The sequence below is a fragment of the Megascapheus bottae genome, chromosome 9, assembly GCF_031878675.1.
Source record: "Megascapheus bottae isolate mThoBot1 chromosome 9, mThoBot2.hap1, whole genome shotgun sequence".
In the NCBI taxonomy this organism is placed as follows: domain Eukaryota; kingdom Metazoa; phylum Chordata; class Mammalia; order Rodentia; family Geomyidae; genus Megascapheus; species Megascapheus bottae.
Window position 1 is genome coordinate 31,724,580 of NC_143517.1, and position 24,440 is coordinate 31,749,019.

The following is a 24,440-nucleotide window of genomic DNA, read 5'->3' on the forward strand; positions in this document are numbered from 1 at the left end:
TGTTTATCACTTCTGAGGTAGACAGTACTCAAATTGCCTTCATTAGCTGAGCAATATGCTGTGCAAAATAGCTGAGGACTTATCAAGAGACTTTCATTTGCATTTTTCCCTTATAAACAAGCTGTTCTGTTTTCTAGCTGCGTAAGAGCTGTGAACAGGAATGAAAGAAAATAGCTCAAGTATGCCAGGGCATTCCAGGACTAAATAAATGAAAAGAAAAAGTTTATCAATGAAGATGTCAGCATTGTGTTTTGTGTTATCTATAATACAAAAAGAATAGTTTCCTAATCTCCTTCCTGTGTTTTTAGGACCTAAGTTGTTCTAATTCATGAATTCTCATATCTACCAAGACCATAAGAAAAACTAGAGGCTGGTCTTTTGATAAATGATCGATACTTTAGACTGACATCACCCTAGCTACACTGCTGTTACTGCTTAAGAGTCCGAATTTCAATTAAGCAGTAAATCTTTATGGAATTACATTTGCAACAGTCACTTGACATCTGCTTAATCCATTGGAATTCTGAAACACTGTTATTTTGTAGAGTTCTCTCCTCCAGGCTCATTCATAAAAACAAAACAAAACAAAACAAAAAACTTCGTATTGTGCTGGGAAAGACACATTTTCCTACAAAGCAAAACTAAACCAAATGATCAATCACTTGTTTGAGTTTTCAGTTACATGCCTATGTGCAAACAATGTTATAGCTTACAGAATAAGTCATAGAGGCAGCAAACAAGGTGGATTGATGCATACTCTCAATCACAAGTGTATGGAGTTAGCTATATAGCTTTAGGTCATACAGTATATTTGAGAAAATTTTTTTCTACATAGACCTTCCTTAGACAAGTTTTAAAACCATGCAAAACACACAAGTATTCATAGCACTGATCCTACTCAAATCTGTGTAAACATTTTCATTTCCTATATAAGCAAATCCTCCTACAGATTTTTTCTTAACACATTTTATTTACTTTCAAAAAGTGGTAGTTGATACTCCATAGGCCATTCATCTAAAGGAGAAAGCCAGCTTCTTTATTGAGTACTTCAAAGTTTTAAGGAATAAGCATAAGCATTATGAGAGGCATACCCTTCATAAAATGTTGAAATGCATGAGGCCACAGAGCCAAATTAACACAACTGGTTTGATTCATGTATATTGTTTCTATATATATTTATTATAAGATGTGTAGAGGGTAGACAATAGGTTAAAGATTCATCCTTATAAATCACTGCTTCTAATGTCTACTACTTCCTGTATAAAAGTACATATATTGAAGACTTCCTGAGCTAACCATCAGTCAGCCAGTAAGTCAGCCAGCCAGTAAATTGTTTGGTTCTGAAAGTTTTGGATTTTTATTCCATTTTACCAAAATTCACAGACATATCTGCTATTTTCTTATATGTTTTAATTAAGCTCTTAAAAATATAATCCTTCTTTTATAATACAATTTATATCACTACAAATAATTCAATCATTTTAATATCACACATTTTGCCTTATTTTGGAAAACATGCGATTATTATTTTCATTAAAAATAGATGTTAAGTTTAAGCAAACTTAACTTTATCCATCATATGATTGAATGTTAGGTGTCCTAAAAACACAAAGCTACTATAATACTCCAGTCAGCTACTTCTGTTAATGGGCTAACAAAGTGTAATTTTATGAATAAGATTAACATACCAAAGAGGAATGTGTTACCTCTTGCCTTCTTTTCTCCCAGTTTTTCACCTTCCCCTCCCCCACAAGTTGTATAGTTCGCTTTCAATGCAGTGTTTAGTAAGTATCACTGCTGAATGAGTTCATCTTATGTTCCACCCTATTCAAAAGAAATTTAGTAATTCCTGACCTAGGTAACTGTAAACCTTCTATACATCACCTTTATAATACAAACTGTGAAAAGAATTAGAAATCTTAGGGCAGAAAATCCTGTTCTTTTTATTTAAAAACAAGATTGAAACATACTTTCATGTAGGAAGAAACACTTCTTTTATGTCATAAACTTATTGTTTTAGTTATTAAGTTTTGTGGTTTCATATTATTTTGGAACATCAGAACAATTAGAAAGATGCAAAAACTAAGAGATGAGTTAGACAAAAATAAATTAAGACAAAGATTGCAAACAAGTAAAGATAATAGTTCATATGAGTGAATAAATAAAAGTAGCTGAGAGACAAGAGACAAAGGGGAGCAATACATAGGTGACCAAGGCGAAAATAGAACAGAAAATATTAGGACATATACAGTAGTAGCTGTACCACAAATGTCATTTTCATTGGTTTTAAAGTAGAAAGAGTAGCATAAGGTGTTGCAAAATATAGCACAATTTTTCTTGGTGCGTTTCTCAGGATGTTAAAATTTTAACTATCAAACCTTTCTAAAACTAAAATTTTATACGAATCAAAAAAAATTTTTAACATGCTTATAGATTCTGTATCAGGTTCCAACAACGAATAACAAGGACACACATACAACTAAACTGTGTAATGACTCAAACCAATAAATAATTGAGTGTTCTGAAAACAAGTTGCATTGGAAGACAGTTATGCACTCACCATCATGATTTGGATTTCCAAGTGTCCATGGTTCATCAGAGTCAAAATGAGTATCTCCTCCAATTCCAGGCCCAGGGAAATAGGCATGTGCCAAAAATCCTCCCTCCCCGTCAAAGGGAGAACTGTCTCCGTGAAAACCAGATGCAAAAATAATGGTTATATCCACGTCACGTTTGCCATTTTCTAACTCACTGTAGGGAACTTCTTCGAATGTCAGAGGAGTTACATTCTGCCACACATCAAAGGCACGGCGAATAGCTTTTCGGGTCTCAGGGTCTCCTACTTTTGGAGTTACATTCTTTATACTGAAAGTTAGAGAAAAAAAATCATCAATGTGGTTCTGTTATGTCTGATATGACAGATTGTATCTACTTAGTTCAGTTAAAATATCATCCTGTTTTGGCTGAATACAAATGCATTCTATATATCTACTATTCAAAGCACTGTGGATTATTTATCAGCACTAAGGAACTCATGTGCTAAAGCTACCAGGAAGCAGATTTTCACAGAATAGTTAAGAGAGACAATGTAAGTCCATGTGTTACTTTGTTAACTGGACAACAGGTAGAGGGATTTTTCTAAATAATCAAATGTGACAATAGATTTGAGCTGAAATAAAAACTTGATTTTTAGCAGGACACTGGTGGCTCATGCCTGTAATCCTAGCTACTCAGGAGCTGAGATCTGAGGATATCAGTTCAAAGCCAGCCCAGGCACAAAAGTCCATGAGATTCTTATCTCTAATTAACTACCAGAAAACCAGAAGTGGCATTGTGGCTTAGGTGGTAGTACCATAGCCCTGAGTTGAAGAGCTCAGGGACACCACCCAGGCCCACAGGTCAACCCTGAGAATGACAAAAACAAACAAACAAAAAAACAAAACAAAAATGTCCCTTCAATTTCTTTGCACTTTTATTATTTTTAGGTGTATGTCATATCTGTGCATGTCAAAACTCCAAATGATTTTATGTTTTGTCTGTGTTTTAAATCTCTGAACACAAATTCAATAGACACAAAGGAACTTATTTTGTAAGAACAGGTCTTATAATTACAGTTTCTGATATTCTAGTGTTTGTAATTATCTCTCTGGTTAAAATATATTATAATTAATTAATAAAAAGATCAAACAAACTTAAAATTTAAAAGAGTAATATGCACATATTTTAGCTTTTCCTCATACAAATATAAATTGATGAAACTTATATTTTTTCTGATCCACTTACCATTTGCCAGGTAATTCTATATATCATTCCCAAAAGAATTATAATACATATTTTATATTACAGTATTATAAACCCACACTGTATATAAGTTAAACAATTAATTACTTCCATACTAATTACAAATATATTTCAAATCCTTTTAACTTATAATTTTTGAAACATGAACTTACATGGGCATCTATTTTAATAGGAAAGTGAATGTTCACTTTATGTAATCATAAAAGAAAACTGGAAAGTAAAAATGTATGGTAATAGAGTGACAATTTAATCATGTTGTGTCTACTATATATCATTGCATGTATAGAACACAAAATTATTTTGTCTTTTAAAATATATTTGCTAGCATAGTCAAACATTTCAGATGAGCTTTGTATGGTAAAGCAATATTATCAAGTCCCAATACAATTGCACCTATGCCAAACTAATTACAAATGTTAGGGAGCGTTATGCTAACATATATTTACTGTCTCTTATTAAGGCCCTGAACAACCCACTAAAATGGGTATTTATGTCTATCTTACAATAAAAGAAGCTAGCATTTAGGACTTTAGAGAAAAGCTTCTGTTTGACAAGGTGGGAATGTGTTAAATAGCTAAAGCTGTTAAGAATCCATTGTCCTGAATTCTATGCAGGTTCACATGTGTAAATTAAAGTTTCCCTTATATCCTAATAAATCACCCAGAACATATTTACAGTAGCTATGTGACCAAAAATATCCATTCTAGGAGTCTTTAGCTCCTAGTTTCTCCATGGGAATACAGAAAAGGCTTTTTCTCAATATTTTTATACTAAAATAACTCCTAGGTAAAACTTTCAAAATAATTATAATCCATTCTACTTAAAGGGAATGAAGTACAAATCTATCAGATATGGAGTGGAGGAGGTAAGGAGCAATCTACAAGAATGTGGAAATGAAGTGAAAAAAAAGTCTTGGCAAATGCAAAAAGCAAGAGCTGGTACAATTTGGGCAGAGAAATTAAGTGAATGTCTGAGTGTTTTATTTTGAGTGAGAGAGAAAAACTAGACTATCATAAATAGTGATGTGAAATCTTATTTATGCTTCTTAAATACCATGAGCCCTGATGAGAAAAACAAATTTGAAGGGAGCCAAAGTCAAAACAAAACAATCCATCAGGAACTATTATTAAAAAAAGTAAAACAGGTATGTGATAGTGGTGATTTGAACAAGCATAGTACTAATAGAGATAAATGGAAGTGACTTTTTGATGACATGTCTATTAAATGATCATTCAGAAAGTATGACAAATATGAAGAGTTAAGAAGACACAATAATTTTGACCTGAGGCAAATGCTGGATAGAAAAAAAATCATGCTTGCGTAGGAAGTAAACTAGGCATCCGTTATTGGTAATACATACTAACATCCTTTGCAAAAATAATTATGGAAGGATTTTTCTGTAATAACAGACATACTTTTTTTTGCCAATCCTGGGGCTTGAACTCAGGGCCTGCGAACTGTCCTTGAGCTTTCTCAATGCTAGAGCTCTACCACCTGAGAAACAGTACCACTTCCAGCTTTTTCTATGTATGTATAACCAAGGAATAGAACCCAGACTTCCGTGCATGATAAGCAAGCACTCTACCACTAGGCAAAACTCCCTGTCTGGGACATACTTTTCAAGAATAAAATAAAAATGGTAAGTACCAGAGTGGAACAGTTAGCATATTAATATTCAAAGTGCAATATAATGTTCTATAAAGTGTGAAGAAATAGACTATTGTGCTTATATAGTTGATATGGTTTCATCATTTTCTACTCTGTGAGAAATTATTCCAGAACAAAAATATGGAATCCCTCCAGGAAAATCTGTATTAAATATTTGGCCATTTCCTCATGATTCAAGAGAATTTAAGTGTAAAATTCTTTTTATCTTATTTAATTCATGTTTATTTCATAGTCTGTAACTTATCATCTGAACACACAAGTTGAATTCTCTTTGAAGTCAACAGAATCCTCAAGTTCAGTGAGTTCTTTGGAGAATTCAGACAAAATAATGAAACATCTTTCTGTGGAGAAGCTGATTATTTTTTTAAAACTTCTGATTTTTATTGCTGCTCAAATTACTAAAATAACTTCTAGAATGTGTCCTCAGTTATCATTAGGAATGCATTTGTGAGATGAGATAGCTTAGTGCCAAATATACTGAAAGAATTAACACTAATTAATATAAACCTGGCATGGTGGCCCCCACCCATAATCTCAGACAAAGAAGGAAGATAAAGAGTTCCAGACTAGTTTGAGCTGCCTATCAGATAAAATTCATGCTTAACCTATATAATAATAGGTCTCAAACACCAAGTCAATCCCAAACAACTAACCAAAATATTTGAATATTGCATTACTATAGTAATATTCATTAATAAAATTTTAAAATTAAACCAACTAACATTTTAGATTTATCTCACTAGCAATTTATCATTTTAAACTATAATTTAGATTTATTTTGTAAGATTAAAACAATTTTCATGTTCATGTTGCATAATGTTAAGCCAAAGGTGATAATAATCTATTTGAAACAGTCATGTTAGTCAATACTTTCTTATTATGCTGTAAAAAAGGTGAACCAGACCTTAGTTTAAACTCATTAATTTGTGTGGGAACTCTTGTTACAAACATTAAATAATACTCTTTTATTTACATAACAAGTAAAAAAGTTTCTTCTTTTGAATGGCCCCAGTGATGAAGAAAATTGGAAGATGGCTAATTTTCCTGTAGTTCAAAATATTTGTCTTCTAAAGGCCTTCAAACATTTGAAAGCAAGTTGTAATTACTTCCCAGCCAAAAAGCAAAGAAAATTTCCCCACTGTGTTGAGAATCCTCACTCAAAAGTTCAATTTTTCCTTAGCTCCTTAATCTTTTGGCTGCTTTTCAAGAAATGTATATTAATTTGCCAGAAAGTAGCCCTAATTGTGATGACATCAGAAAAAATGTACACCAGGTAGTCTTGGCCACCAGCCAAAGTGAAATATTAGCATCACAACAACCTTTCTTTCTTTTTTTTTTTCATTTTTCTTTTCGCCCTCACTGGGTCACACTTGCTAAACTGACCTCTGATTCTCAATCCTTTGCTTCATTCCTATAACTTCCAAGATTACACTCTCAGACTCTCATACCTGGCATTGTCATTTTTGAAGATTATCCTAAATATTGTCTGCACATAATGGTACACTTTACCTCACAATTTACCTCTTTGCATGAATAACTACTTCCTGAATTTATTTTTTTAAGTATTAGGTTTTGTGTTTACCTTTATTAAATATAATAAAACAGTACCAACTGTGTATGTAGTACTTTAATATATCCCAGGCAACTCTTTCAAGTAATAATTTTAAAATTAATATTCTTGGTCTTTGTTTCCACCTTTGACTATTCACATTAAAATATTCTCAACAATTTCAAATATTGCCCATTAAATTAAAAGAACTTGAGATGATAGTTGGCCTTCATTAAGCACAATGTCTTAAGTTTATTATGTTTTCTAGTCTATTAGTATTCCTCAATTGCTATACTGCTCTCTTTGCACAGTGAGAAACTGCAGCCTTAGTAGATTTAAGTGAATGCAAGTTAAGTAATCTTCAGAGGCAGGATTCAAAAACAGGTCTTTCTCACTCTAAAATAGGACTGTTAGCCGCATGGTACGTTTTCCATAACCTTGAAGACTACAAAAGATTGGGCCAATGTCAGCATGAAAACTCAGCAGTCAGTTCTAAATATAATGACTCTTCACTCTCCCTCTTTCCTCTTTTCTTATCTTTTTCTCATTAAAAGAAAAGGTATAGTCAATACCTAAAAATGAGACATGAAATAGGGTGCCCTCTCAAACTGTTGGGAATTCAGGTCAAATAAAGATATTTTCTAAAATGAAAACAATGGTTAAGAATATTTAGAATTGTCTTAGCTTTATAGTTCTATGGTTGATTTTGTATCTTGCCAATTAGTATTGAATGTTTTCATTGTCATTTCTGTGAATAAAGAACTACTGCCAGGTGTGGTGGCTATGCCTGTAATCCTAGATACTGAAGAAACTGAGATCTAAGGATCAAGGTTCAAAGTCAGCCTGGACACTAAAGACCATGAGATTCTTATCTTCAATTAACTGCTAGAAAGCTGGAAATGGCTGTTCTGTTTCTTAAGGGGTAAGGTGGTAGCCTTGAGGTGAAGAGCTCAGAGACAGCACCCAGGCCCAGGGATTGGGCAGTAGTCTCAAGCTGAAGAGTGCAAGCACAGAGTTCAAGACCCATGACTGACAAAAAAAAATAGCCCATCCTTTCATTATTTATCTAAAAGGCTACCCTGGTATACATGAAGTATTTGTATATTCACTTCACTTTCTGTTTCTGTTTCTCTTAATTTACTATTAGCCTATTAAATTTCTGACTTATTTATATTTATGCTAATAACTTATATTTACTTTTAAGATCCGGGAATGGAGATCAAAGCGGTAGAGTGTTTTGCTTATAAGGACAAGACCTTCAGTTAAAAGCCAATATAAAGTAAAACAACAAAAAAAGCAAACAAATAGTTTACAAGTAAAGCACTTGCCTGGCACAGCTAAGCACCTGGATTCAATCCCCAGTACTGAGTACTGAAAGAATTATTAAAGAAAGACAGCAACAGATTACTGGCTTCCAGTTCAAAAAGAAAAAAACATTTGCAAGTCACCACTCCCTACCTCCTCAATCTGAAAACAAACCTCTCTCTTTCATTCTACTGGGAACTTGAAACTACAAAGCCCACTGCTGCCATGTAACTGAATAAAGAGGCAAATAATGTAGAAGAACTAGAACTGATGAGTACAAAAGCCAATACAACAAGGAAATGGGTGGAAGTAGGAACTTGGACTACATTGACATTTTAAAAATTGTGTCACCAATGCTACTGGGTCCCTTATACACTTAGGAGATTTACCACTAGTGGCTACATCATCAATTTCTTACACAGAACTACTTATTGGAAGTCTTTAATTCATTCAGCAAAGGGAGGAAAAAAAGTTTCTGTAGATCAAGCCTTCACATTAAAGCCCACTAGAAAAATAAGACATTCAACCACAAGGATATAGCTGATTTTCCTTCTATAGCATTTTACATCATGCCCATTTAGTGCCAGTAAATAGCAGTGAATTATAAACAAGATACATAAAGACATAAGAAAAAGTTCATTTCTTTTGTCCTTTTGTCCTTCCATTCTCTCTCTTTCTCTCTCTTTCCATTCATCCTTTTTTTTCTTCCTTTCCATTCTGACAACACTCAATACTGTAGTTTGAACTAAGAGATGCCTCTGGCGCCAAAAGAAGTTGCTATAGGTACTTAAAAGTAGGAGAAAAGACCAGGTTCATTTTTAACAGCTAAAATCTGAGAACAATTAATTAAGTTTAACTTAATCAGTGTAAGAACAAACCTGGGTTGCTTCTTTACAATGAATTATTATTCAGTAATAAAAAATAAATGAATTTTCAAGGCATGAAATCTGTGAAGAAATCTCAAATGTAATGTGCTAAGGAAAGGAATCTAATTTATAAAGGCTTTGTTTGGATATTCTTGTAGATTTTTTTTAAAAAAATTGAGTGGTTCCCAGGGGTTGTGAAGGAGGTAATAAGAGATAAGTACCCCATGTAGGGGAGTTTTAAGGAGTGAAACTAATTTACATAATATTGTAATAGTAAATAATGACAGAGTACAATTGTCAGAACATGGGAAATTGTACATACAAACAATGGATAGTAGTTCAGTTGACAAATGTAAGAATCATGTATCAATCATCAGTTTACATAAATATATTATCCTAAAGAAGATATAAATAACAGGATATACTTGTGTGTGCTATGAGACTTCTGCCAAGTCTAAAATTGTTCTGAAAATACAATTTATTATTAATTTAAGTTGACTATATGATTTCATTATTTCTAAAATATTCAGTTTCTTTTGGGTTTTTAGATAACAATTTAAACAAAGGATGAGTAATGATAGTTTCTTTTCAAACTCATGTACCTTGTTTTTCTCAATTACACCATGTTGCTATTACAAGTAGAGATGTCAACATAATTTGATGTCATTCTTAAAGATTTTCCCAATAATTCCCACGATTTGTATATGAAATGATTATAACACAGTTTTAAATTTTGTGGATACTCTTTTATTGACTGTGAAGTGTCCTTTGTTTCATTTCATAGTTATAACAGATGGGTAGTTATCCTCTTTGACTACTTGTCTGTGTGTTTTAAGGGTAGCATATATTAAATTTTTTTCTTTAACAATGTACATTTCTGTCAGGATAGAAATTCAATATCTTTACAATTGACCTTTATGTTCATTCTTCTTATTTCCTAACCTATTTTATTTTTATATTAGACAAAAATTCATTTTAAGTTGTATGCCCTGGCTTAAGTTTAGTGAAGAATAAATAGAGTGAAGGCTTCTTACTGCCATTTTGCCAGACAAAAAATGAAAACTTTTTTCTACTATTCACCATTAAAGGTTACAAATTTTTCTCTCTCATTTCTCCTTTCTCTAGAAAATACATGATATCTAATTTTACTTATAGAAAGTTCATTGGCATGAACTGTCATGAAGAGGTATGCATTAATATTTCCATTATTGGATATCTATACATTCCTTCCATATTAATTTATTAGTACAGCAATTTTGCAAGTGCCAATTTTAGACATTGCTAAAACCAAGCTATAAAGTAAAATTCCACTGGTAAAATATCAAATGATGTTTGAGTACCAACTTCACATGATTGGCCTAAATGTGCTTTGCTTTAGTTTTTTATATGTACTACACATGCTTTTCACAAAACAAAAATCTAGTGTCATGCTTTCTGGAAAGATATCATATGAATATATGTTGATATAAGAAAAAATGTTTCTTCCTTGAGTAACCAAAGTTCAGTGACACATTCAAATTATGTAGACAGAAAACCACCATATATTGAGCTTTTTCCTGTTGAGCCAGATGAAAGAGAGAAGAAAGAAAAAATGAAAGGAATGAAGAAGACAAGAAAAGAAAATAATGAGAGAAAAAAAGTATTTGATGAGTTTCTCATTTCATCTTTAATAAGTATGTAAAGTCTTGTTGATACTGAGTATGAACTCTAGAAATTCTCTTCCTGTATTTTATAGCATACCCTTTTTCCAAAATAGTTATTTGCCATGAGCTTAACAAGTATCTGATTTGGCTATAAGGTTATTTTCCGTGAAAACTTTATTTCTGCAGAATGTTTGGATGGCATTTGCATTTTGAGGAGAGAAAGGGGAGGGTTTGTAGGATTTAAGTCTTCTGGGCATGGAGTATTGTCCCCAAGCTCTTCAGCTCAAGGCTAGGGCTCTACCACTTTAGCCACCACCTCCAGTTTTCTAGTGATCAACTGGAAATAAGTCTCATGGACTTTCATGACTGAGCTGGCTTTGAACTGAGATACTCAGATCTCAGCCTCCTGAGTAGCAAGGGTTACAGGCATGGTCCACAGGCACCCAACTTCTCTTGCTTTTTGTTTCTACTTTTTAATCACATTTTCCTTTTCTTTTTTGGCTTTCTCATGTGACTATAAATTGCACAATCCTGTATTTTACTTGTTGCTATATCCCCAGGGCCTAGCATTATCACATTATTATTCCATAAGCAATAGTTAGGTGGATAATAAACATAAACATTTATATGCTCACTAATTGTCACTGTAGTTTGGAAGGAATTTTTCCTCACTGAAATAATACAAAAAGACTATATATTTCAATAGTTTCTAAAAGGATCAGAAGAAAAATGATAAAAGTGATACCATGAGTAAATAATTTTCAAGACATTTGGTTTAAAAGACAATTTTTTATACTCTGAATACTTATCAGAGAAGACAGTAGACAAGCACACATCACAAAATCCTTCAGAGTACTGGAATCCATTCAAGAAGTAGAAAGACTTGTATACAATAGAGATAATTCAACCAATGTGTCCACATGAATAAATTATACTCCTTTCAACTGAGTTTCAAATCCCTTACAACATTATTATGCCTAATGCAGTCCAAGTGCATAAAATATTAAAACTTTGTCAAAACACATTGTAATGAAAAAGCAATTAATTGTTCCCTTTTTTTATGTGCTGGTCCTGGGGTTTGAACTCAAGGCCTGAACATTGCCCTTGGACTTTTCTCAAGGCAAGCTCTCTACCACTTGAGCCAGAGCACCACTTACGGCTTTTTTCTATATATATGGAACTGAGGAATTGAACCCAGGTCTTCATGCATACTAGGTAAGCACTCTACCACTAGGCCAAACTCCTGGCCAATTGTTCATTTTTTGTACCTGTATGTGATGTGCTTGTGCTGCCACTTCTGTCCTGTTAATGCATATCGCTTTCGACGAATATTAAATTTGGAACTACCTCTTGTCTGATCAGGTACACCACATCGAGGCTTTTTCATCCAGCTGAAATAAAAAGGTAGTAGTATCTGTTATTTACTGAAATCCCTAATCATTAATTTTAAAAGAAAATCAATTAGTAGTTTAATATGAAACAATAGTATTGAAAACAGAAACTCATAAAATACCAGGGAAGAAAGCAATTTTCTTGTAAGCTGAATCTACATAGAATTTGGGGTAGGCATGTTTCAAGAATGAATGATTTAATATTAGCATTCCTTAGATAATTTTCCTCTCTAATCATTTTTTTCCTAATTACAAACTGAGATTTTCTACAACTTCTAAAAGGAACCTGCTCTTACAAGGTTTATAACTTTGTGTGTCATTAAACTTTTAACAGTCAACAATTTTTAAAATCTATTACATGACTTTTAAGTCCAAGCCTCAACTTGATCTTCTAACTTAAATAGCATTAAGTTATTTGTACATATAAATTTTCATGTCTCCAATTTTTCTTCTTATTTTTATCATTATTCCAAATCTCAGGCAGTAGTTCTTTGCTATGAATGCTTACTGATAATAAAGCTATTTTTTAATCAGCTAGGTATCTTCAGTATCTGAAGAACAACATTTGTATGGAAATGAAACAATGCCTTCAATTCACTAATTTTCATGTTTATTCACACATAATAGTCTACCACTACTTATAAAGAGTGTCATTTGATCATTGTTACATTTTTCTATCTGTCCTATCAGGTTTTCCAAGAAGAAAGATGTTCATAGTTTTGGATTTTTCTTTAGTGTCTTACAAATTAGCTTTCCTGTTAATCAGTCCTTTTCATAATTACAAAGCTATTTGTGGTGCTACGTGACTCAGAGCATGTGAATGAAAGAGTCCATTTCGGCTATATTATGTTAGGTATTTGAAAACTTCCCTATTGTAAAAATGGAATTGAATGTGGAAATGGCTATCTGAAGCTGCCCATGATTTGAAAAATGAATTCATTTACATCTTACATGGATAAATCAGTCACATTTGGATTTTCAAACTTAAAATGGCATTGTAATACATAGTTAATTTGCAGTTATTGAACAAACAATAAGCACCAATGGACCTCTGACAAATTAAGCTGATTTTTTTAAGAGTGAAAATTCACATTATATTTTCAAAGTAATCTACTATACTTTTCCTTGCACCTCAATGTCCTTCAATGGTTGCTTTCAATACCTCTGTTTCCTCATCTATAAAATGATATAATAATATTACTCCCTTTACTAAGGTACTTTAAGGATTAATATAGTTAAATCATGTGAAACATTTAGATTACAGTCTAATACCAACTGCTATTACATCAAATAATTTAAATATCAGAGAGTAAACATACCAAGACGAACAGCAAAAGCAGTATAAATAGTGGCTGCATGTAAAATTAACTTGTTGTTAACCTGTTTGTTAAAATGCTTTGCTAATTGAGGTAGTGACAAATAGCTTTGGGTTTTTCTAAACATAAAGTAGCCACAAGTTCTGAAGGTTTATAATGTATGTACAGGTATTGACATACATTGGCACTCTTGACAAACACACAGGATGCTCAATGCAGGACTCCCAGAGGAATCTTAGAGTTGTAGTCAGAGTTTCTCTTGGCACTGTAATGGGGCTGTATGAACAATCCTGTATCACTCTGGCAGATGGAATTCTGCCATGCAGTAACTTGGTGCATGTACATATATCTTTATCAAGAAAAAAATATGGTTCTCTAAACATACATTGTGCTTTTTGCAATTATCACTGTGAGAATAATATTCATTTCAAAGAGATGCTTTCATCCATCAAACTTTACAAATTTTAATTGAAAGTAAAAGCAATGTCTACTACATGGGGCTGTCCCTGAGGTCATTCTAAAGAAGTGTTTAAATATGCTTGTTTACATTATTTATACACCATTAGACCCTTAGGCTTTGTTTGTGCTCAAAGAAGGTAAGTCTAGTAGCCACAAGACTTATTTATTTATTTATTTTGCCAGTCCTGGGGCTTGAACTCAGGGCCAGGGCACTGTCCTTGGACTTTTTGCTCAAGGGTAGCACCCTTCCACTTGAGACACAGCACCACCACTTGTGGCTTTTGCCGAGCACTCTACCACTAGGCTCCACTCCCCACCCCTCAGAAGATTTTAAAGGAGCATTTACTTACAGCTTAAAATGTTGACTGACAGCTTGCTCTGGACCAGAATTATCTTTTCTCTAACCATTCATGCACTGCCTGCATGTGTGCCCATGTGATTCAAAAAGCCAAAGGGCATATTTAAAGCATTTCAGCATTAATACAGAGAAAAATGTATCAAACCACTAAGATTTTAAATGAGAAGAAAATTCCAGTAGTTAGGATCTGCTTTTGTTAATGTTTTCGTATTTTAGAATGATAATCCAAGGCTTCTCTCATTATGACCTTGTCTTCCAAAACAACGAAGTGAGGATAGACCCACTGCACAATACTATAACATTTCAGTATCCTAGAATAGTCAGTACCTTATAAAAGACCTTTAGTTACTGAAAAGCACATCTCTTCCATTTAAACTGAAACAGAAGTTTAAGTATCAACTCGATCACTTAAATTAAAAAATGAAAACCACACAAAACACTGACAAGTCATAGCTGTTCTGGCTCTTAGTATATCTAAATGAAAATTTCAGCTGGCAAATGAAGAGCTCAAATATTACCACAATTCTATAACAATTTTGTGGAAAGTTATTAAAGTGTATTACATTAATTTTAATCAAATGACATTTCTAAATATAGTTTAAATAAAATAAGTATATTCAGGTTACCCAAGATAGTAAAACATGCACACATATATGTTTGTGTATAATATGTACCCATATTGTGAATATATGTGGAAGGGGTTTGAAAGAAAGATTAACTGCTTTAAGAAATAATATCTCATTAAGCATTCTTCAATAGATACTAATGTGTACACACACACAAATAATGAACCAAAGCTTTAAAAACTTACTTTTAACATTACAAAAATATATGGGCTTATTTTCTTTAACATTTTGAATTTTGCCTTGCTAAAATGTTTCTAAAATTTTTATTTTTATTATCTTTTTGTTAAGCATTTGTACAAATGGGCTCTCACTTGACATGTCAGTTTATGAGTATAATATATCTTGATAACATTACCCATTTTTCATCATTCCCCCCTAAGCCTCCCCACCTACCCATACCTTAGTTTTCTTAGCTCTACAAGTTATTCACTGGCTGCATCTTTGACACCCTTAAAATATTTATTTTATACATGCTACATATTACAATATTCATTAAGCAATTTAAGTGAGGAATTCTATGCTGCTGTCAGAAAGAATGACATCGACCCATTTGTTAGGAAATGGAATGACTTAGAAAAAAATCATATTAAGTGAAGTAAGCCAGACTCAAAGGAACTTAGGCTCAATGGTTTCCCTCATTTGTCATAATCAGTAGAAACCTTGGGCTCTCCTAGCAGAGATTTGCAATAGAGCAAAACCTTGATACATAAGGCCATATAGTATGACACTAAATGAAAGGACCTCTAGGGTATAGAAACAAAAGCCATATAATGAATGATTGTTGTTGTTAATGTACTATGTTATCTCTCATCTCTTTTGCTGTCCCTTGTTTATCTCATATTGTTACAGTATCCCACTTTGTTACCTGATATATCGGATATATTTGTATTTGGTTATTTGAAATTGGATAGGGAAGGGGGGAAAACAAGATGAGGGGTGGGATGGGGGGAGAAAAATGGGGATCAAGACATGTGAAAGGGTATCAATGTATGTGAATTAATGCACCTCTTATCTGGCAAATATCATGTAACCCTTCTATTAATTACAATAAAAAATATGAAAAAAAATTTCCTAGCCAGGCCATAATTAAAAAGAACCAGCACAACATTAGATAATTCTTTTTTTGTGGGGAATAAGAATTTATTACTATCTAATACAAGTTCGAATGTATACAAAATCCATATATTATGTCAAAAGTATCTGAATGTGTTGGTTGGAACTGGTTAAATTCATTGACATAATGCAGGGCTTACCACAACTGTAATCATTATTTTTAAATATCCAAGAATTATAGATTAAACATACTGTGTCTGTATAACAAAGGAGGATATAATTATTCAATTTAAACACAAATGACTTTGAAAAGAGTCAAGATTCTTTAATAGTTTATAGCATCTGAAAATGGATAAGATGCTATTTTGATATGAAGGCATAAGACGAATTTAATTCTATAGCTATAGTTCATAGTTTATGTAATAAGGCTAAGTTAAAAAACTCATACCTTATAATTTGATTATGTAAAATAATGAGTGCCATTTCAACATGAGTTGCATAAACAATATTTGAATAGTATGATTGTGGGGATTATGCTTCTAAATCCAGTATACACAGTGTGATTCACGTAACCTGGGCAGTCACACTTCAGAAGCTGTAACATGCTCATGGAAAAATAGGCAGCAAGTAAATGAAGACACAGGGCTTCTCCAGGGAGTGACAGGAATGATAAAGTCCAAGTAGACAGAGGGAGCAGAGGCGGTATGGCCAAGGAGAATGGAACAATGACATTTAGCAGGAATTTTGAAGTTTCACCTAGAAATGATGGCCAGGTAAACATACCTTAAATTCCAATTTAAAAAAAATTCAAATTTCAAAGGATGGTTTCATTAAAACACAAAAACAAAGAAGCAAAACCCAAGCAACAATCATAATTTGGTTTTATATTAATGGCTGCCTTGATGGATAATGTGCTTCTGTAAATCTGTATCAAAGTTCTGCTATTTCACCACCTATGCCCTGATATTCGTGCTCTTCTATGTGTGGAAACTAAACTGTGCAAGTCTTGAGAAGGACCCATGTTCTTGTCTGCACTTTCATCGTTTTAACATCCTCCTAACAGACAACCACAAATTGTTTATATTTGTTGTTGCCACATGATGGACCAAATAAATCCTGCACACATTTTATTTTATCCTCTTTTATTATCCCATGTTAGAAAATCAAACCTATCCATCATGAATCCTTCAAATAACCAATTTCTTTACTGTGGAAAAACAGATATCACCCTCTGTCAAAGTCTACTTTGATAGATTTAATCTTCAGGGCTAAATATTTAAGTAGTCTGACATTAGTAAAGTTAGGCCTTCAAGTATTTTCATTTGTTTCCAAAATTTCAATTTACTTGTGTTTCAAAAAAAATTAGTTCTATTTTCTAAGAAAGCAAAATGACTTATGGAGATGCATATTCTAATCCCAGCACTCTGGAGGCTTAGGATGGAAACAACAAATTCAAAAGAGGTCCAGGCTACAGTTCATCTGAGCCAATCTGGACCACCTAGCAAGACTCTGTCTCAAGGGAAAATAAAATACAAAACACAAAAAAAGGAAAAAAAAAAAGCAAGCAAAAGGTAACAATCCTCTACCAAAAAAACTGTCCAGCGTACTTTTTACAGTGGCAATGTTGGGGTAAGAGTGTAATTTAAACGGATTAAAATGCTGTAGCCTGTATCAAAACATAGAACTAGCTGAAGTTTTATGCCTTACCAACTTAAAGTCATTTGTATTTTGGAGAAATTGTAATTATGGCTTAAATTTAAAAGTTCAGTATTATTCTATAAAGAGAGTATTGCAATAGTCAGACGTAAGCAGGGTAGATATATCAAAATTTGATTCTCAATACTTATAAAGTATTTAATTGTTGCACTATGTGTTATGTTATTAATTTTATTTTCTAAAGTGTACATGGAAATGTTTATACGTCTCTAAAAAAAGTGCTAGAGGAGGTTTTGTATTTATTTTCTCGAATGTCTTTGAAGTTTTTTTTTTCCATCTTAAAACTTTAACTGTATGTGTTCCTGTTCTTAAGGTACAGAATGATATGGAATCACAAAGCTATAAACAACCAAAACAATAAATGTAATTTCAGAATTATATGTTGTTAGTTTGACATGAAAGCATTATATCTGAGACCACATACTTCAGGTATTAAAGTTATGTTGGCTCATGCCTGTAGGGCTAGCAATTTGGGGTGCAGAGATCAAGAGATTCATAGCTTGCAATGACCCCAGACAGTCATCAAGATGTCATCTCAATCAAGTATTGGAATGTGACCACTTTTCCTAGCAACAAAGAAGGAATAAAAAGGAGAATGTGTTCCAGGGTGGTCCCCCTGAGGAAAAAAAAAGAGACCCTCAATGAAAGTATGAAATAAAGTCAAGAGGTTGGAAATTGCAGGTCGTCATTTCAAATCCCAATAGCATCAAGATAAACAAAAATATAAAAATAAAAGTGAAATACTATTTGTTGACGTATATAGTGAAGCAAGTTCTAAATGGCAAAAGACCATTCTTTATTGGAGGACCTTCTTTATTGGGCCTTCTTTAACAGAAGAAGTGAAGTAAAAAAATCAATCTTGCCTTCCTGTTCTGGAGGTTATCTTGTCATCAAACTAAGTAATGGATAAGTTTTTTTTAGAGCTCAAAAATTACATGCTTTTTCTTCCATTGAAAAATAAATTAATCATTCTTCCTTTGCTGTCCAGAAGCAACACAACTTCATGATGCTAGAGCATGTACAGTGAGCCTGTGAGTAAACACTCTTTAACAGTGTAGTTACCCATGGACCCTGTTTTTCTCACAGCAGGGTAGTTATGCCCTGGCTCTTACTTCTATACCTGAGTCATACATAGATGAAGTGACCACTAACACATTACCAGTGGATGAATCTCTAACGAATATGGTTAGAGAATAAGAAACAACTCCTTCATGAGAAATTGAAAGTGATGATATTCCACTTAAAAGTCAATTTGATTTATCTTCTCTGGGAGACTCACTAGTGTAGAACTAGTAACCTGCTAAAAACTCAGTCTCTGGCATCAGCCATGTTTTCCACCCCAAATAAGAAACTTGATTTGAACTGTTTCCCAATTTCCAATTCTACATATTTCTCTTAAAAGAAATCTGAAGTATTAACCTGACACAACTTAATAGATTTGGGAAGCAATACACATAATACACCATTACCAGTAACACAAACCTACTCTACCCCTCACTGGCACTTTCTTGTAGAAGGGCTTCAAACACACACCAACTTTGCCTCATCATCATTCCTTCCATCTTTTGAAAACAGATGCTTTCAAAATTAGGTGAGTAAACCTGACTTTGAACTTTCAATATATGAAACCTTTGAGGACTGATGCTGGAAAAAAAAAAAAGAGGGCAAACCACACAAAGTTTATGAGACAAATGACTCTATTAGGAGTTGTTGAAGTTTGTGTAATAGTTTTGAGACTATTAGTTTGGTATACAAATACCATTACTTACTCAATTGTGTTTCTGTCCACTTTCCCTGTCATGTTAATGCCATAGAACTGCTGCATAGCGGAGAGGGCAGACTGCATGGTCTCTGCAGAACGCAGTACCGACATCCGGGGCTCAGCTGGTGGAAGGTAGCCGTACTTTTGTAACCAGACCTACAATGACAAGTACAGCCACTTCAAATCACCCGCACAGTGTAACAATGACTTCCTACAATTAATTTGTGCCTAGTATAAATTAGCAAACCCTCATTTCATTCACAAGCAATGAATGTTATTTATTTGATCACTTCCTAATATAAATTACATAGTTGAGACTAGGTTAATACTATCCAGGTAGTTGTTTGGGGGGTCTTTCTAATATATCTATATATTCTACTTCAGAAAAAAAAGATTACTGTTCCTTAGATGCTTATGGTATATCAAGGTTTATTATACATAAAGTAGTATAGTAAAACACTGCCCAAAAACATAACTAAGATTTTCACTGCTCTGCACGAACACAACTCAAACAGTGAAGAATTTTGTTTCAATACTATGACTCCATCTTCACTAGAAGAGTCAGTCAATGTACTCATATGAACAACTGAATAGTGGCTACAACTTGATGAGTGGCTTCTTAAGATAAACCCCATTATTCTGTCATGACATTTTCAGGGTAAGTTTATAACAAATCTATTCAATTGTTACAAGGGATTTCCAAGGAAAGGTAACTTTTCCATATAAAAAAAGGATACAGCTGACAAGGCCTCGTATCTAAAATATATCAACAGCTCAAAAAATTGAATCACTCTAAAATTAATTTCCAAAGAAATAATCATTTCATTAAAAGATGGGCCAAAGACTTAAAGAGAGTCTTCTCTGAAGAAGAAATAAGAATGGCCTATAGACACATAAAGAAATGGTTGACATCTCTGGCCATAAAAGAAATGCCAAATTTACCCAACCATCCAGAAACAAGGGCATAATAAATCCACTAGCACAACGATGTTCATTGCCACACTATTTACCACAGCAAAGATATGGAACCAACCCAGATGTCCCTCATTGATGAGTGGATCAACAAGATGTGGTATTTATACACAATGGAATTCTATGCTGCTGTCAGAAAGAACGACATCTTCCCATTTATAACGAAATGGAAAGACTTAGAAAAAATCATATTAAGTGAAGTAAGCCAGACTTAAAGGAACTTAGGCTCAATGGTTTCCCTCATTTGCCATAATCAGTAGAAACCTTGGACTCTTCTAACAGAGATTTGAAATAGAGCAAAACCTAGATACATAAGGCCATACAGTATGACGCTAAATCAAAGGACCTCTAGGATATAGAAACAAAAGCCATATAATGAGTGATTGTTGTCCTTAATGTACTATGTTATCTCTCATCTCTTTTGCTATCCCTTCGTTATCTCATATTGTTACAGTATTTCACTTCGTTATCTGATATATTGGATATATGCGTATTTAGTTATTTGAAATTGGATAGGGAAGGGGGAAAACAAGATGAGGGTGGGGGTGGGGGAGAGGGAAATGGGTACCAAGACATGAGAAAGGGTATCAATGTATGTGAAGTAATGCACCTTCCATCTGCCGAATGTAATGTAACCCTTCTAATAATTACAATAAAAATATATGGAAAAAATAAAAAAAGAAATGCCAATCAAAAAAAGATAGTCTTCATTTACTTCTCATCATCTATAAGATTCAATTCACATGATATCATTGCAGAGGTAAAATTTGACTATCTTATTAAATATGCGCAGTTCTCTAATGATTTTTATTGTTCTGTCCTTGGTGAAGGGTATCTAGCAAAGCAGAGATGGAGGAAAAAAGTTAAAGAGTTGCGTTTGTATCCTAGTCGTTATTAGAGAAATAAGACAGAGTCATTTGAGGTGATAGCTTTAAAGTAATGCAAAACTCAGAGCATGTGAACAAAAATACAATTTACCAGGAAGCAGGTGCTTTCTAGTTTTACAAGTCTGTGCACTCATTTTAAATGTACAATCTTATGTATAGTCTATGTTCTAACCAGCTGTTCTTTACTTTGATCTTCCCAAGAGTTCTGAGGTTTCCTTAACTGCAGTGAGCCATGTATTCAATCGATACGAGCCGCGTAGCTGCTGTAGTACTCAGGGAAAGGGGTTCAACACTGTATTTAACTCTGTCTACATATCACAAGAATGAGAATCCTTCGGAAGTTAGCTTTTCTCTAATAACTGAAACTTTCCTTTATTAAGTTACTAATAAAGCACATTAGGCTTAATTCTCTAGTGATTACAGTAAGAAAACATCAAACTTCTTCAAAAGAAGCTCTTACTCATTATATCAAAGCCTTAAAATACTAAATATATATATATATATATGAATATTCTATGATACTTTCAAATGCTGATTGCCTGAGAATATAGTACTATCAGAATGCCTTGAAAAGAAATCAAAAGCAATTATTGTAAAACTTTTTACGAGATGAACAATTTAACAGTGTCAAGAAGGTTTACTGGGGAAACTCAATCTAGTAAATGTATCTACCATGTAGCCAAAGCATGGCAAGACAATCTACTCGTCTGATCTGTAATGAATAGGTTGCCAGGAATAATATATTCAGTTACCTAAATGACAGTGGAGCAATCTGAAATAGATTCAAGTTTTTACTCCATTCAAGAGGCAGGGTGGAATATTACTTAGTAAAAAATAACTACTGCGATTCCATTTCTCAAAAATTAGATAATTTTAATAATATAGATGTGATTCTTAAACTAAATAATTTTCAATAACATTGAATTCATTTCTTTCTTGTTAGAAAGTTGATTTGTTGCTAGGTTACATGTGGATGCTAAGCTACTGGCAATTATATTTATGGGAAGAGCAAGAAGAGAAAATCATTAATAAAACCCTATTATTTATACACAAATGGGAGGACTAAAATAATACATAAACATTAAGTACATAATGAAAAAATACATGTTCTGCAAATGCGTATTTGATTTATGCCTTAGCCTTTCAAACAAATGAGTTCCAATAGTCAAATAAGAGAAAAAAATGAATTGTGACTTCTTCAAGTTGTTTTCCCATTATGTTGTTTACCAGGAAATGCTGTTTTGTACAGCATGACTGACAGGGTGGTAATACTTTTTAATTAGACAATGACAGAAAAGTTATGAGACCTTTCATTTTATGGTGAAAATTTGTTTTCTAGATAATAAATCAACATTGTGATTTTGTTAGCTAGGAAGCAAACTTTTATAAATGAAATTAAAACATGATATCTAATTGGAACAGAAAATAAATCTGCAAAATAATATTTCATGTCCCCTTACTCATAATCCTTTGTAGTCCAAGGTTAATATGCTATGCAGTCTTTCTATATCATTTACTCTTCATAAAAGTGCATTTAGAGAACCATACATGGAGAGAAGAGACTACACACACATTTGAAATACACATATGCATGTGCATCTTTGCCCAGAGACATCCTGTTGTCTTAAATACACACACACACACACACACACACACACACACACACACACACACGCTTTTAATACAGTTGTTTTTTTTTTGCCAGTCTTAGGCCTTGAATTCAGGGCCTGGGCACTGTCCTTGGGCTTTCTCAAGGCTAGAGCTCTACCACTTGAGGCACAGTACCATTTTTCTATGCATGTGGTACTGAGGAATTGAACCAGGGTCTTCTTCATGCTAGGCAACGAGGCTAAACTCCCGGCCCCTGTTTTAACTTCTACTTCTGGAATATTGGGAATAGTGATTTTTCTTCTTGAAATTATTTGAACCTTGATACCTTTCCAAATGATATCTCAAGGCCACATTTTATTGACAGTTAAGGAGTAAATTACTATGAACATTTGGAGAAATAAAATATTATTGTAAGTCAGTATAGTTTACAATAGTTTATATTATGCTTTCAGAATAACTCTTTCTCAGTATGTCTTACTATTTCCCGCCTTCTAATTGCCTTCAGTTATCAAAATTACTTCTCCTTAAGTTAAAAAATGTCCTTGGAAAGAAAGAACCATATACTGTTTAAAATCCCCATATTTTAAAAACAAAGAAATTTAAACCATCTGTCAAGTTCTGTTCTGTTCTGTTTCTGTTGTTTTGTTTATTGTGTTCATTGGATTGACAAGTCCTTGTAACAATGCTGAAAAATTATCAACAGATTGATAAATTTCTTCTAAGAAAAACTTGATTTACCACTAGCACAACAATGTTCATTGCAGCATTATTCACCATAGCAAAGATATGGAACCAACCTAGATGTCCCTCAGTTGATGAGTGGATCAACAAGTTGTGGTATTTGTACACAATGGAATTCTATGCTGCTCTCAGAAAGAATGACATCGACCCATTTGTTAGGAAATGGAAAGACTTAGGAAAAATCATATGAAGTGAAGTAAGCCAGACTCAAAGGAACTTAGGCTCAATGATTTCCCTCATTTGTCATAATCAGTAGAAACCTTGGGCTCTACTAGCAGAGATCTGCAATAGAGCAAAGCCTTGATACATAAGGCCATATAGTATGAAGCTAATTGAAAAGACCTCCAGAATACTGAAACAAAAGCCATATAACGAATGATTGTTGTCCTTAATGTACTATGTTGTCTCTCATCTCCTTTGCTGTCCCTTGGGTATCTCATATTGTTACAGTATCTCACTTTGTTATCTGATATATTGAATTTATTTATATTTGGTTATCTGAAACTTGATAGGGAAGGGGGGAAAACCAAGACGGGGAGTGGGTGGTGGGTGGGGGGGAGGGTAATGGGTACCAAGACATGTATGTGAATTAATGCACCTTCTATCTGGCAAACATCATGTAACCCTTTTATTAACTACAATAAAATATATTTAAAAAAAGAAAAACTTGATTTATTATCTGGGTCTTACAGCATCACATTACAGTGAGAATGAAC

The 24,440-nt window shown here is 33.3% G+C and overlaps 1 protein-coding gene across 1 annotated transcript in view; it reads right to left on the minus strand.

Annotated features, from left to right (window-relative positions):
- Mmp16 (matrix metallopeptidase 16) overlaps nucleotides 1-24,440 on the minus strand; it is a 242,811-nt gene that overhangs the window by 113,710 nt on the left and 104,661 nt on the right. The window contains exons 2-4 of the mRNA XM_090339029.1: nucleotides 19,521-19,669; nucleotides 12,101-12,223; nucleotides 2,561-2,865 (exon numbers count right to left, since the gene is read on the minus strand). Coding sequence (XP_090195155.1) covers nucleotides 2,561-2,865; nucleotides 12,101-12,223; nucleotides 19,521-19,669 — 577 coding nt within the window. The remainder of the gene's footprint in view (nucleotides 1-2,560; nucleotides 2,866-12,100; nucleotides 12,224-19,520; nucleotides 19,670-24,440) is intronic.